The sequence below is a fragment of the Ascaphus truei genome, chromosome 14 (assembly GCF_040206685.1).
Source record: "Ascaphus truei isolate aAscTru1 chromosome 14, aAscTru1.hap1, whole genome shotgun sequence".
Lineage (NCBI taxonomy): Eukaryota > Metazoa > Chordata > Amphibia > Anura > Ascaphidae > Ascaphus > Ascaphus truei.
In genome coordinates this window covers 42,047,086-42,063,734 of record NC_134496.1, presented here as the reverse complement: position 1 = coordinate 42,063,734, position 16,649 = coordinate 42,047,086, and the positions used below count along the sequence as shown (strand labels likewise).

At 41.1% G+C, this 16,649-nt stretch overlaps 1 protein-coding gene across 1 annotated transcript; it reads left to right on the top strand.

Annotated features, from left to right (window-relative positions):
• Positions 1-4,073: 4,073 nt before the first annotated feature.
• On the top strand, positions 4,074-16,285 carry LOC142465473 (uncharacterized). Its single transcript, XM_075569432.1, has 5 exons — positions 4,074-4,242; positions 5,236-5,307; positions 15,349-15,426; positions 15,790-16,236; positions 16,278-16,285. The coding sequence occupies exons 1-5, from the start codon at positions 4,074-4,076 to the stop codon at positions 16,283-16,285; spliced, it is 774 nt and encodes a 257-aa protein (XP_075425547.1).
• Positions 16,286-16,649: the final 364 nt, after the last annotated feature.

Genomic DNA, 16,649 nt, shown 5'->3' with positions numbered 1-16,649 from the left:
TGCCATTTTCTGCACTCGCCTCTTAAGGTGGTAAGGTTGGAAGAGATCACGCACCATGACTTGGGTATTCCGATGTATACACCGATTGAAGTGTTCGAATAACGGCCGCTGCAGCTGTAAGTCTTTAACCGGTGGAAGGTGGTTTGGTCTCTAAATCTCCATTAAGTTTAATGGGGACACCAACAGCAAAGCTCCAGATGTTGCTGGTGCAATAATGTGTTAGACCGCCCCTGTTCACAATGGTGTCTGCTCTTGCCGAAGCACTGTGTGTGTGCCTCTACAATGGGTCAGCGAGAGCAGTATCTGCTACATCTGTATGTAACGTTGTACATTGTGGTAATATCTCTACCTATCTTAAAGGTTGCAATATCAAGCAAGCCAATGTCAGCATTTGGTTGATGTTTACACCGACTTTGAAATATTGCCAAGAAAAGATTTTTGCGATGTCAAAATGTCAGTATGACTACATCTGTGTAGAATGTTAATGTGTTGCATGTCGAGAATTCTGCATTACAATACACTGTAGGTCACATATATTTTCAGATTTCTAATAACATAGGTAATTTTTTTCTATGGAAGAATGATTGATTCCTTCCATTGACGTAAAGCTACTGACTTTCTTACTTATCACATAAATACTAAATCACCTGATCTTATTTAATTACACAATTAGAACGTGATACCCAGTGTTTCATACATTATTCCTTCAGGAAGTCATCTTTTATACATGCGTGCCTACATTCATACATTTTCTGCCTCTTCATCAAGATGCTATAGGCTATTAACCTCATGCAGATACATTTAAAAAAAACACGCTTACTTTGAGTTTCTGAGAACTGGATCATTCTCTTGAGTAAAACTAAACCTATAAGTGTTTCTCCTCTGAGATCTGACTGCTTCTGTTTATTTCTCTATTCCATAGATACCTTTTATAAACTGTGTACTGTTTCAAGATTAACTGTCGAGACACAAAACAATCAGATTAAATGAAATATCGAGGGGAAATGTCACAAATGAGAATGAAGAATAATGCACAATTTAAACAGTAATGTCAAGTAGGTAATGTGGACCCTAAGAAGCTTTTCACTTATCGTCTGTTGTAAAGATTAATACAAATGCAGGTATAGTAGTAAGCCTGTCTGTCTTCATTCACACTAGCAATGTGTTTTAAAAATATATGATGTATAAATAATAAAGGGACAGTTTCATTTTAGTTTTTAAAAGGATATTACTACATCCCAGAAGCATTTGGATGCAAATATGGTTCAAAACTATGTGGACCAGATGCACAAACCTCTGTTAAATCAGGGCAAATAATGGGATGTTACCTGGATGTTATTTTCCCTGAGTTTAACAGATATCCACTAAACTAACAATATCCAAAAAGAGTGACTGTCACCAAAAGCTGTATCATACCGATAAATGCACGAGTGGGCACGTTCATAGCACTGCACGGCAGATAGGAAAAAATATAACATGCGTTGCAATTAACACACGAGCTTTCTAGCCGTGTTACCTAAACTTAACGCCCAATGCGCACATTCAAATGAAAATAAATATATAGTATATAGGGAATGTTTTCATCCACATCCTGACCCTGCCTTAGGAGGCAGCAAAAATCTGGATCTTCAGATTGACAGATGAGGTGCTGGAGATGGAGGTGCTGGAGATCCTGATCAATATCGGGGTGGGGTGGATCATCACTCCAAATTTTTAGGGAGACTGTGCCGAAGAACCAATACTGCTGAAAAGAACCTTTGGTGGACACTGGGGATATTCCATAGGAGAAACCTGGTAAGTAAAAGCAGACATGATGTATTTCAATGTAATGTATACTGTACATGTAAAATGAGACACTACCTTGTATGTTTAAGTAATAATCCCAGAATAACAGGGCTTTACTGGCCAATAATACACATTATAGGCTAAAGCTGTTAAATTCCGGACATTATTGAAATCCCTGCTCTCTGATTGGTTACAATTCCGGGCATTATTCATTCAGTTATGGGCCGGAATTTTTGGCACCCTGACAAGTTTTTCAGCCAATTAGTTTTCAGTTCTCATACACAGTGTGAGAGCAGCTCTCAGACAGAGGGGGGGGGGGTGGGGGGGATTGGACAAGAGGCACCAGCAAGGCACTGACTCCTCCCTCACCCTGCCGGCAGAGACCTCTGCACTGGAGAGTGAGGAGAAAGGTGTGTGTTTGTCTGTTGTATGTTTTGTGGGTCTAGAGCGGGGCAGCATAGTGTTTTTTGTTGTGCGAGTTTGGAGTTTGTGTTCTGTTGGTGGGTGTAGAGGAGGGCAGCAGAGTCTGTTTTGTTGGTGTGGGGGTGTCTGCAGTGTGTGTTTTAACCTATAATAGTAATAACCTTGTTCAGTACCCTGTACAGTAATGTACTGTTCTTCGGGGATTATTACTTAAATACAGTTTTATTTCCAAGTCACTCACACATACTCACAATAAGCTATATGTGACATGCTTACATTAAATATCTCACATTCTTCAAGTAGACTACAGGCCATGTCCAACATATATCATTCATTGAACAATAACTATAAAATAATCAGTTGTATATTTATTCCCATAGGAATGTTAACTATGCCCTATTAGATCACATGAATACACTCTTTTAACTATATTTACCACTATGGTACATACAAATTATAAAACCATATTATTAAACTTCGTCAAGGGGTCTTAAAAAATTGATGTTTGCTCGCATTAAATATATAGCCATTGTGTTATATGAACCCCAACACTAAAGCATTTAATCATTTTAATTATAAATCAAGCAGACAGCCATCTCTGGAGTTGGAAACCTCCTTGCAGGAATATTCTCCTGTTGAAGAGACAGTTACTTTAACCATGGCTGGCTTGATGGCGATGCCATTGGTGCGACTGTATTGGCCCTGTGCTTGCTGATGCCCTGCCCTTTTCCTCAGGGCCCTACCTGTGGAGCCAGAGTGGCGGAAGCGATGGAGGGAGCCCAGCCAGGTGGCATTCAAGGAAGCTGGGCCCGATTTATGGTGGGGCCCAACTTCCATTTCAGGACCCCCCAGATGGGCTCCCTTCAGTGCCGCTGCTACAACCACCCCTCAGGTAGGGCTCTGGAAATCGTAAGAGGCCCTGCACTCACAGTTTGCACCGGGCCTGTGGTTTTCCATGCTGGTCCTGATCCTAACCCCCACGGAGGTTTCAGAAGATTAGTATATAGCTCCAGTTTCCTCACCTGCCTTACCACCAGGTCTGTCATCTGTTGCACCACCTGCTCTGTCAAGAGGTCCCCCTTCTCCTGAAGATGCTTCTCATGAGCATTATGACCAGGCCATCCTGCAGTGCCAGTATCAGTTGATGTGCACGCTGCATTCCCCTACAGTAAGATGTATAATAAATGTTAACCATTCACAGAATTGCAACTGGCATTTCTGCACCATGACCCACCTGATGCATCATCACACGTCAAATGTGATGATCAGTTTAGCCCTGCTGACTGGTGCTGTCAATAGGCTCACCTGGGCAGTGCAGCAAGAAGCTGAAAACATGCAACCACTGTCTAATATGACCACTCGTGCTGCATCGACTTTGGCTACCTCTGGGGTCTCACTTCTGATGGCGAGTCCCATTCTTCTTCCACCGTTCTCTTCGTGCTATTTCCCCTAGTCCACCTAGGCAATAGTGGTCCAAGTTGCTGTTAGGTGTGGGAGACCACAAACAGGTGGCATACCTGTCCATTTCACTGGCAAAAAGAGGAAGAGATCATTTTCTTTTGTTCGTTGTCAATTTACATTGTTTATATTTTATTTGATCAGTTTATCTTTCAGCCAAAGTGATTTAACTGTGTCCATGACTAAATTTTCAGTTAAGTATTTATGTCGGGCTGCCAACAGAAGGGTAGACCTGGGACAAGTGTCGGCATTGGGCTCGACCTCTGGCTGGGCCCAACTTCTTTGTCCAGCTGCCGGTCCTCTCGTTGCTGCTGGGCCCCAGCTCTCTCCAGCTGTGGGCCTCTCTCACTGACTGTCCTACGCCGAACTCCTGATACTGGCGCGCGCCGGGCCTCTCTGACGTCAGCATGCGCTGGAAGACAGCAGGGCTCAGCTTCCGGCATGAGAGAGAGGCCAGGTGTGAGCTGATATCAGAAGCTCAGTGTGGGACAGTCAGTGAAGGAGGCTCACAGCTGGGGAGAGCCAGTGCCCGGTGGCAACAAGAGGACCGGCAGCCGGACAAAGAAGTTGGGCCCGGTCAGAGCTGGTACTGTGGTGCCTCTGAATGAGCCACCTGTGCTGATGCTGGGGTATCCCGAAAAACTGACCTGCTGGGAGGGGGGTGGGGGAAGGCGGCTTGAGGACTGACGTTTAGCACCCCTGAAGTAGATGACCCACTCCTTAACTTTTGATAAACAAAATGGTTTATTTGTGAAGGAGGATCAACATTCTGATCCCTGTGTAGCATGAAACTTGGTTTAAAGGTCTTCTTTACAAAGTTTCATACTGGGACTAAACTTTCATCCTGCTTTAAAAAATAAACGATTCTGTTTATCAGAAATCCAGGAGAGTGCCATCACCTTCATCTTTATCACTCAAAGAATCAAACAAATAATACACTGATTTGCTTTTTGTAGTGCAGTCCAGTCTGGATTGTTTTGTAGTGCGAAGTGCTAGTAATTATTAGACTCTCTCATACACAATGCAATAAGGAGAAGAGCTTACAAACTAAGTGATATATGGGCAGAACGTACAGAGAGGGTAGGAGGGTGTTCTTGTAAGTGCGTCTGCAAGGGGTCAAGGTCTGCGCATCTGAGATTTATAATACCAGCCAGCAGAGCTACCTATATGTTTTCAGCATATGGAGAAGTAAAGTGATTCTAGCAGCAGCGTTTAGGATAGATTGAAGGGGTGACAGGTGAGAGGCAGGAAGGCCGGACACTAGAAGGTTACAATAGTTGAGACGGGAGAGAATGAGGGCCTGCAAGAAAACTACAGGTTTTAGCTATAGTCTGAATGTGAGAGGTGAATGGGAGGGAGGAGTCAAATGTGACCCCTAGGCAGTGTACTTTTGATACTGGGTGTATGATAGGCTCTTGTTCAGTTACACTGTTCTATTTATTTAATGACATCACATGTATATATTTAGATATTAATAATAAGCATAAGCATCCAATTACACAGATAGCACAAGAACCCACACAAATATGCTTTTGATATTTAAAGGCTTTAACTGTTTTTAATGTATAGATGTAGCTGGCGTAAGCGTCTCAACAGTACCAGGCATGCCTCAGAATATTAAAGTTTCCAAAGGACTCAGTGGTAAAGCAGAATACTGCAGTATGCTCAGGATACCTATACCTCAAAACAGGAAACAGTAAGAAAGATACATCTGTAGCTAAAGGCAATTCTAGAAGTCTAAACACTATCACCATCAAAAATTGAAGACATTAAATTAAACGTGACGTCTCCAAGTCTACTTTTAGTCATTAAATATGCTTTTATTAGTTTATTAAAGAATATTTTAAAACATACACATTTGTTCTAAAAGCTTTTCATACTAATTTCGTTTCAGTTAACCCTAAAAAATAATGTTATGCAAAGACATTCTGAAAAGCGTTGGGCAAGAAAAAATCCCCTTATTATTGCTAACATTTACTTTACGTAGGTCTATTTTTGACTTGATAGCAGGCCAATGTTGGCAGATACATACCAGTGTTTTGCTCTACTAAATATTAAAACATTAACGTGCTTTAACATTTCACATGTCTGCTGAAGTAGATTAGTTGAAACACCATTACGTTTTAGGGATTTTGGATGAGGATTTTTTAGAATCATTGCATTGCGTTTGAAACCCTTTACTTTGCCATCAATAATTTTACTGTAAAAGCTGAAATTGGAATTTGACGGTAGCTTTCAATGTTACCATCACTAGACCAACCCTTTAATGTTGCAATAAAGGATTTTCAACAATTATACATGGGTTCTGTGCACTGCATTCAGGAAATGGATTGTTCTGTTGTAAAGGCTGATTAGTTTTTTATGATACCGTTTTATGGCAGTGATCATCAGTGTTCTCTAGCTGGAGACGGGTCAAAACAGGTTACAGAACTCAAATGGAAATTAGTGTAAAAAGCTTGTTTCTGTATTTCAGAGATGTTTCCCAAACAGTAGAATGTGGCAAAGTGGTTAAAAGTACATAGTGTATGCAATGAAAGGAACTCATCAAATAGACTACACCAGGAATGGCCAACTCTAATCCTCAAAGGACACCAACAGGATAGGTATTAGGCATATCCCTGCTTCAGCATAGATGGCTCAATCAGTGGCCACAAATTGAGCCACCGTGATGAAGCAGTGATATCCTTAAAACCTGACCAGCTGGTCGCCCTTGAGGACTAGAATTGGCCACTGCTGGACAACACAAACGTATTATTCCACTGTGTTTATAATTAAATGCGTGTGACAATATGTTAACTTGTTTTGACACTTTCTTATGAATTGATGTCAAATATCAAATTCGTTAGAAAAAATCTGTGGGTGTTTTCAGGGGTTTTGTATTTTTTTTTTAAGGTTATTGCTTGATTTAGATCAATATAAACATTTGCCCGATTCCCATATCTGTATTTAGCAGTCTTCTGAAATAGATGATCAGATGAATCATTGGAAAGGTCATAATACAGTAAATTGAAATTAATTTTGTTAATGGAAGCTACATTAATATTATAAAGAAGCTTCTAAAGAACTTACTGATAGCTTTGTCCATGTTTTATAAGGTTTGGTTTCAAAATGACTTTTCTTTGGCCGTTTTCTGAATTAAGAGCTAGTAGACATAACATCTTTCCTGAACTTGTCAGTAAATGTACTTATGTTGTTGACTAAATTCGGAGTGTGATCTCTTCTTGCCTGTACATACAATGCCTCTTCTATCCACTAATTATCTGTTTGTTAATTCTGACTAATTATTTAGCAGCAATTTTCTTGTAACATTTGGCCGAATACCACATTGTTAAAGAAGCAGCAGACTAGCAAATGGTATGTAAGTTGATCATATTTCTTCATTTCAAGTAATATTGTTGTTTACCAATATGTTATTTACCAACAGGTCTGTTACTGAACATCTCTGATAAATTCCAAACTCGAAAATTACAGAAAGGGCTATTAACCATATTTCTGTCACATCATATTCTGGTACAATTTTTTCTATATTGACTCTTTATGCTAAGTGCACAAGATTAGATTTTCTGTTTAGTAATGGGCAATGTATGCCAACTGAGGGAACAGCTACAGGCAAAATTCTCAGTTGTCAGACACGGACAGGCAAAACTTCTGAAACAACATTTGCCAGGTAAAATTAACTTATCTTATCTTTGCCGTAGGGAAATCTTAAGTCCCTCAGTAATTTTACAGTGCACAGTTAATATTATGTGAAGAAACTCTGACAGTAAATACAGAAACAGATGCCAATGTTACTCAATTACTTAGTGGATTAAAACTTTTCTTCGTCTTTGGTTATATTTTCTTTCTTATAAATGGCACTTTTTCATATCAACAAAAGAGTCATTATCCTGTATGTGCTTCCTCTATAACATAATTAAATATTAAAAAATCTACATTGAAAACAAACTCGGCTTCACATTGCTTTGCATCCCGATTTGTTTATTAAAGTGTTCCATGGTAAACGGTTTTCAAAATGAAAATAAATACTTTAAGAGGGTATTAAGAAAGCGTATTCGGTTTCTGTCATTAGTTTTGAAGATCTAGCATGAATATTTTTGAAGTGAAACTTCTTTGCTGGCGCCTGCAGTGTTTAAGGGAAAAATGTATTGCCTTGTAACGAAAAAATGTAACAAAAGTGACATCACGCTACTAATGGGCGCGTGCCCATCACATGCACAGAAGAGGAGCTTGCATTACCCACCACGCATGTTCAGTACTGCCCTTGTCCACCTCCAAGTACACTCGCGCTCCTCCCTCTTTCAGCACGCATGCACACTAACGTCTATCAGCTTCTGCGCATGGCTGCGGGCCTCTGCGAATGCGCACCACCAAAGAGAGGATGGACCGAGGGGGAGGAGAGGAGCCGGGAACACCGGGCAGGGAGACAGTGAGAGAGCCACGTCCCCCTGATATCTCGGTGCTGAAACCAACACAAAGTCAAACACACACATACCCAGAGTCGCGCAGTCACACACACCCAGAGACACACAGTCACACACACATAGTCACACGCAAAGAATTCACAGTTAGTATCAATATATAAGTGCAAATAGCTAAAACAGGGTGTGTGCGCCGTGCACATGCGTTCTAAGTCAGAGTTATGCAAAGTTTGGGAGCTATGCCCCCCCTGTGCGACAACCCCAGTGCTCGCGCCCCCCCCTCCCTTCTCTTTGACCCAGCATCAAATGATGCTGCGGGTCTTGTGACGTCACATGACCCCACAGCCTAATTTGACACCGCGTTGCCATGGTGACGCTTCCAGAAAAACACAGAACCCCAGTAAGTTGAGGTTGATGAGACCTCACACGGACCACCCCAGCATTTAACTTAAATGGAAACAAAAAAACAGCGCACAACGCAAATAGTGAAGTATGTAAGTGACAGATATATTAAAATAGGGGTAAATAATCTCCGTACATCAAGGTTGTGGGTTATAAGCATTGAGTGTAAAATACACAAGTTACCACTCGGCGACTGCTAGTACAGGAGTCAGATGTTGATTTCTCTCAGCGGGTGTTTTAAAACAGCAACTGTGATGCAAGCCTTTCTCAGAAGTGACACTTCAGACGGTCGCAGTCTCTATAAGGGACTCTTCCACAGCCAACTGGATCTGTCCAGGCCTGACCTGTTGGTGGCCATTGATGACTGGAGTTGGCAACCACTGGACCACTAGTGATCGGAAACTCAAGCACCATATAATATCTGTAATGCATTTATCTGAAACTGTTTAAGAAAATGGGGATATAAAAAGAAATAGATTAAAACAACAATTCCCATTTTTTCTTTTCATATTATTTTAATATGTAACACTTTGTACAATATATAATTCTATCGGTTGGTGCTCCTGTTATTATTCCTGATTGTGTGCCTAACAAAATGGCCACCTAGTAACTTTGTGCTGCAGTCTGTGAAATGCAGCAGCTGATTTGTAACATTATATTACTATGTGCAACACATTATTGTTACAGCTTTCAAAGTAATAGAAAATCTGCTGTTTGGCACACAGCAACAGATATGTTTGTGATACTTTGTTTAAAACCAGAGACAGAACATGAAACACAGACAGAGCTCGGTGCACATCCAATGAAACTTATACACGGTACAGTGCCTAAATATATATGTATAGATATATTTTGAATAAAATAGTCTTTTAGTTTAACTCTTTGGCCAAAGTATTGTAAGCCCTTGAGCCACTACATGGCAGACCACATCTCAAGGGTACCTAACACTAATATAAATTCTTAATAACCTGTGCATTACCAGGAAGAATGATTTATAATAAATCTGTCAAAATTAGTTGCATAGATCTAAGTCTGATTGAAGCTCTTATTAACCTGTACATTACCAGGAAAAGCACTCTGGGAGGGGGTGAGCTTCAAACTAGGTAGGAGGAGCCACCCTCCAATCAGCTAAGACCAGCTGAACAAGAAATGTAAAACATACAGGACACCTACAAGCTCATATTGAAACCCCAAAATAACCACAACATATATATATAAGCGTCACAGAGGAGTGCTACTGAGCATGGCAACATATATTTAAAACCAGAGACAGAACATGAAACACAGACAGTCTGTGTTTCATATTCTGTCTCTGGTTTTAAATATATATTGCTCCTCTGTGACACTTATATGCTTATATATATGTTGTGGTTATTTTGGGGGTTCAATATGAGCTTGTAGGTGTCCGGTATGTTTTACAATTCTTGTTCAGCTGGTCTTAGCTGATTGGAGGGTGGCTCCTCCTAACTAGTTTGAAGCTCATCCCCTCCCACTTTTAAATGGTTAAAAGCTCACTCTATTGCATCTCCCACTCTCAAGGGAACTTGCTTGCTTGCAGTTTGATTGTGACAAATCTAATACAGAGTGCTTTTCCTGGTAATGTTCAGGTTAATAAGAGCTTCAATCAGACTTAGAACTATGCAACTAATTTTGACAGATTTATTATAAATCATTCTTCCTGGTAATGCACAGGTTATTAAGAATTTATATTAGTGTTAGGTACCCTTGAGATGTGGTCTGCCGTGTAGTGGCTCAAGTGCTTACAACACTTTGGCCAAAGAGTTAAACTAAAAGACCATTTTATTCAAAAGATTTCTATACATATATATTTAGGCACTGTACCGTGTATAAGTTTCATTGGATGTGCACTGAGCTCTGTCTGTGTTTTGTGATCTGTCTCTGATTTTAAATATATTTTGCCATGCTCAGTAGCACTCCTCTGGGACACTTATATGCTTATATATATATATATTTTGTGGTTATTTTGGGGGTTCAATATGAGCTTGTAGGTGTCCTTTATGTGATACTTTGTTGCAAGAGGGCAGAGCTCAAAAATGTGTGTGGATATGACTTTCTAAATTGCTGTAGCAACCAAAGAATGATCGGTACTGTGCATTAAACAAATCATTACAAATGGCATTAGGAATTTAAAAAAAATGCAGATAGTATTATCTAATACTACAGTACAGAACTGATTTATTTAAAAAAAGAAAAAAAAGGATTTTTTCCCGTTTTGCTGCTTAAAGGCTGTTACCAATATTGTTAGATAAGTTTAAAGTGTAATTATATTGTTAATCTGTGGACTCGATGATCTAAACACGTGAAAATGGTCTAATCATTGCTCTTAATTCTTAACAACATCTTTTTGCCCCCAATTTCCATCTGCTCTTTCCTAATCTATTACATTGCAGCTTTACAATTCACACTCCAGCTGGTTGATTCTTCCAATAGCATTTGCACAGAGCTATTACTGCCTTAAGCTTCCCTTTTCATTAAAACACATAAATTAAATGCTTTCTATATGTGCTCTTATTTTAAAATTTTAACTTAAAAATAAAAGCTAAACACATTCACGCTGGGGGGTAAGTGACGTTCAGAAACATGACCAGCTGGTAATTCCATCTTTTATGGAGACTAAGTAAAAAAAAGCTACAACTACAAATGTTCACGTTTGTAAACAGACATTTTACTGTTACAAAAGGTATAGCCCTCTCTCTCTCACATAGGTCCCATTAATGCCAAAAACTCTAGGTTTGGGTTGCTCAACTCCAGTTCTCAAGAACTCCAAACAGGTTAGGTTTTTTGGATATCCCAGCTTCAGCACAGTGGCTCAATCAGGGACTGATTGAGCCACCTGTGCTGAAACTGGGATATGTTACCTGTACGCTCGCTGTGCTGTACCTGGGAGGTTTACAGGATTGCCGAGTGTCCACCAATCGTAGTGGGGAAGACAGGACAGGCTTTCAGGATATTCTCAGCTCTTTCTGGGTGCAGCACCTCCATTTCCAGCAGAGCTGGGTGCAGTTCCTGCATGAAAACCATCTTGCACTCCCTGATAAACTGCAGTCACAGGCAGGAGTATAAAAACCGCAACTGGTCTTTATTGAGTACAGCCGTAAACAATCAACAATGCATTTCCTCTGATCCCTGGAATCAACCCCCAGGGCTTGAAACCCCAAAAGTCTATCCTTTGCTCCCCAACTCCCTGGTGGAGTAAGGGGTAAAATCTCCCACTCCCCTGCAGGAGGGGATAGAATAACGACCCACTCCCGAGAGGAGAGAACTGACTAACTGACAACTCCCAACTCTCACGCCCCACTGATATCAGAGGCGGGGCTTCAGGTCTCAGCCCCACGGGTGGGCGGCACCTAGGCCTCAGGCCAACCCCCCTGCCACTCAAGGAAGCTGCTTACTACAGCAGAGGGTAGATTTAACCCTAACACTGCCTGCACTGGTACCAGGGCTTATGTGTTAGGCAGGGCAGATTAGTAGCCACGGGGATACATGGCTACACACACATATATTGAGGTAGCACCCTTAAATTCATTTAACGTCAGAGAACATTAACATACCGTATGCAAAATGCAAGAAACATGAAAAGAAAAATAACTCCATTTAATAAAATATATTCATAGAGAGCATGACCTTAGAGAAAAGACTTAGGGCCTCATGCAGTAAGCGACGATTATGTGAAATCGGCAAGCTTATCGATTAGTCATGTTATTGGCGTTTTTCCCTCTCCGTATGCAGTAAGTGCCGAATACATTCAAAATCAACCCGAAAACAAATCCGCCCACTCTCACGATGATGAGCCGATCACACACAGGTGTATCGGCGTGCGTGGCGGGGTGCTGTTAGGTTGCACAATCACAAATCTTGCTGAATCAGGCGAAACAAGCATGTTTTTGATTGCGCGCCATATTTAAAGGCAACGTGTACTGCTAATCATTCTCTGTGTTGTTGGGAGTGAGAGAGAGAGAGAGACGCACAGAGCTGGACGATTGAACATTTGCATATTGACTGAGAGACTTGTTGTGTATTGGGTGAGCTTTGTCCTTTGTTGTTTTGTTTACATCTTTGTCTTGTTTTATATGTGGAAGTGGGTCGTGTGATTGCCTGTACATTTATTGTCTGTTTTTTGTGAGTGCTGGAAGTATGCCCGCAAAGCGTGGGAAGAGTGATGCTGGTGGGAGTGGGAGTGCTACTCGTGGGAGTACGCGTCGGAGTGAACGTACTGTTCAGGGGAGTGATGTTGCTGGTGCACCGAGTGGTGTTGCTGGGAGTGGGAGTGCTGTTGCTGGGAGTGGGAGTGCTGTTGCTGGGAGTGCTGTTGCTGGGAGTGGGAGTGCTGTTGCTGGGAATGGGAGTGCTGTTGCTGGGAGTGGGAGTGCTGTTGCTGGGAGTGGGAGTGCTGTTGCTGGGAGTGGGAGTGCTGTTGCTGGGAGTGGGAGTGCTGGTGCTAGGAGTGTGAGTGCTGGTGCTAGGAGTGTGAGTGCTGGTGCTAGGAGTGTGAGTGCTGGTGCTAGGAGTGTGAGTGCTGGTGCTAGGAGTGGGAGTGCTGGTGCTGGGAGTGCTGCTGGTGGCGCAGTTGCTGATGGGGTGGATGGTGGTGGCGTGCTTGCTGGTGGCCAGCTTTTGGAGGCTCTTCCATTGGAAGAAGGAGAGTCCAGTCAGCACCAGCCAAGCTCTGACCCTAAACCTGCTCGGAAAAAACGTGTGGAGAAGCCACGTAATCCTCGCTTCAATGACCAGGAAAATAGGGCTCTTGTCACTGGCATTCTGGAGCACTATGACAGTATATATGGACATTTAGTAGGTAAGTGTAACTTTACATTTATTATTCAAATACATGTGATCCTAGGTCATCTGAGTTTTGTTCATATGCAAATATGGGTACACAATATCTTTCTATGTTCATTAGTGTGGAAACACAGCTTTTTATCATGCCTTACAAGGACAAATAAACACAGGCGGTCAATTTGCCAGAACTGCATACAATATGAATGCAACCTTGCTTACATGTATAGGTTTAGTAGTGAATGCTCATGTGCTGCACATATTACACATAAAACAGCATGTTTGCTATCACTTGGAACAGCTAGCAGTGTAGGAAACTGGTGCTTATATTATTATTCATTTACCTCATATCTTTTATATGTTTTTCAAGGGCGGACAAGTGCAGCAAGCAAAAAAGAAATGTGGGACACAATAGTCATTGGTGTCAATGCCTGTGGGAATAGTGTCAGGGACAAGTATCATTGTCGGAAAAGATTTGATGATATTAGGTCCAAATTGAAAAAGAAAATACAAGACCAACGCGTGCATGCTACTGGCACTGGAGGTGGGCCCACACCACAACGTCTCATATTGACTCCATTGGAGGAGCTGCTTCGGCCAAAATTACTTACCGTCGTCGTGGAAGGCTTGGCTGGTGACCGTGACATTGGAATTTATCCGTCACAATTTCCAGCAGGTGATAAATATTACTGTACTAGGCGTGTCGTTGCTTACAGTTATTTTGCATATTTACACTGCTTTTTATACTGTCTTCACAATATAAGCATACCTGCATCTATATATGTATATGTCTGATTCTGTATATATATATCTCAAAATAGACATATATGTAGTAGTCCTACTAAAAGCAGTAACTAATATAGCACGTGCCATTGCGTGCTCATTTACATGTGAATTCCCAAAATGCATAGCTGCAGTGGAAGCAATTGATGGTGGGCGAAGATGGGGAACAACAGGGTAGTACACGTGTAACACATGTTCATGAGAAATTATTAGTAGCTACAGGTACAGAACAGAAATATGTATCATATTATTGTGTATTTTATTGATTTTACTCCGACAAACATGACATTACTGCCTATTTTAAGCATGCATCAAAGAAATTGCATGTAACGGCCTACAAACATCACTGGCACTAACACATCTATAGTTGCTTATGAAAAGGTCCATTTTTGCTTTATGTCATATACAGACAGCATAATGAGGCACACGTATCATATGTTATGTCATTGTTTTCATAACTTAAACACTGCAGATGACTACTTAGCTCATCTACCATTGTGTTAAAGCAGCTGCAATTAATATCTCATCACAGCATACACTTCAACAGAGGGGGTGGGGTTCAGCACACACACTAATTACAGCCTCATTTCACGGTCAACTTAGTTCACACCATTTGCACCTGTTTCAAGTCATTGAAAGGTGTGGCTGATTAGGCTTTTTGGGGAAGGGAATACCTTTCTTACAACCTGAATAGCACAACTGAAGTTAATCACACTCATTGGAAAGCTTAACTCTAGCTACTAAATGCCCCAACAACTCATTACTTATCAAAGCGTACGTCACACATTAGTTCACTCATATCTATAGTTGAACTACTATGAAAGACACATTATCACACACTGCATGTGTTGTCTTGTTGAGTCACAGCCACATTCAGGTGTGCCACATCTTCGATTAATGTACCACACATATCCTCTACCAAAAACAACACTTTTTGCAATATGACCACCTTCATGATAACCATTGTGAATGGTCATCTCATGATAGTTATGTACATTATGATACTGATATCACTACACAACATATGATTTTTAGGTACTCATTTAATCTATTTATCCTCACGCATTACTGCAGAAACATAGTATGTTGTATGTTAGGGAACTCAAAAATTCTAAGTACACAGGCATGTACAGTGTTATTACAACTATTTATGTTCACTTTCACACACATTTTCGGTTAAGGAACTGATGTTGTTAGTTAATCATAAATACAGAACATACAATAAGTGTTTGTTCAATATTTACACATGTAAATGTAAAACTTATGTTATTGTTATATATAGTTGCCCCTGGAGGACATGTGTCACCTGAGATGGAACAAGTGTCTTCACCTGGGTCAGCCAGCTCAACACTACTAGAAGGTGAGTGTATCATTTGCTGGCCATATAATATGTGCTCTTCTATATGTTATGTTGTCATGTGCATTATTTGTTTTGCACATCTTCTTTAAATAGGATTACTTAGTGTCAGTGAAAATTAAGTGTAAGGCAACATGTATTGTGTTAGTGATGTTAATTATCATGTAGGACTTCTGAGTTTAGAGCAACTTTTCATTCATTCATATTTCATACTGAGTCCAAACATTATTCGTAAGTCAAGGTAGTTTTTAATGAGGTTATAAAACGTATGCTAACATGTTAGGTGTTACTTAGGACACAGTACAATTACATAGTAACACAGCATACATTAACATGCCATTTAATAATGTGTACATTTCTTTTTAGAACATCATGGTGATGAGGATGATGAGTATGATGAGGATGACGCCACAGAAGAGACTGAAATACAATCATGTGACCATGAAGAGGTGCCAATAGAAACTGTTGTACCGCCAAATCGTCCATCAACTTCCACATACGATGCAATTGTAGCTTCAGAGGGAAAAATAGTGGACGCAGAAAATCGTCGCCATTCAGACATGATGACAGTGCTGGAAAGGATGATTGGACTGCAGGAAGAAACAGTATCACAATTGGCACATCTCCACAGAGTCTTCATTGAAGTGCCTAAACAGTTGCAAAAAATCAACACCTCATTCGAAGCATTAGTTGTTCAGCAAACACAAGCTAATTACTGGAGAATGACTAATGTACCACAATTCAACACCTCCCAGCCAGGATCTGTTCATGCAGGTCAGTTTTCACCACATTCATCTGAGATTCATTCACCAGGCCCAAATGTTACCGGTCAAGTAGCAGACATTGCTGTGCAGGTTCCTGATGACATCCTACCGCTGCCATCTCTACAAATTCAGCAGCAGACACCTACAAAGGAGGCGACAAAAACAAAACAAGACACACATGAAACAGACCAACCATCACTTGTGCAGTGTCTACCAACTTGCTCACATGTGTCACTGGGCACAAGCCCTGTCCGTGAACAGTCACTACCCAAAAGCCCTGTAGGTGAGTCGCTGCCCAAAAGCCCTGTAGGTGAATCGCTGCCCAAAAGCCCTGTAGGTGAATCACTGCCCACAAGCCCTGTAGGTGAGTCACTGGCCACAAGCCCTGTAGGTGAATCACTGCCCACAAGCCCTGTAGGTGAGTCACTGGCCACAAGCCCTGTAGGTGAGTCACTGGCCACA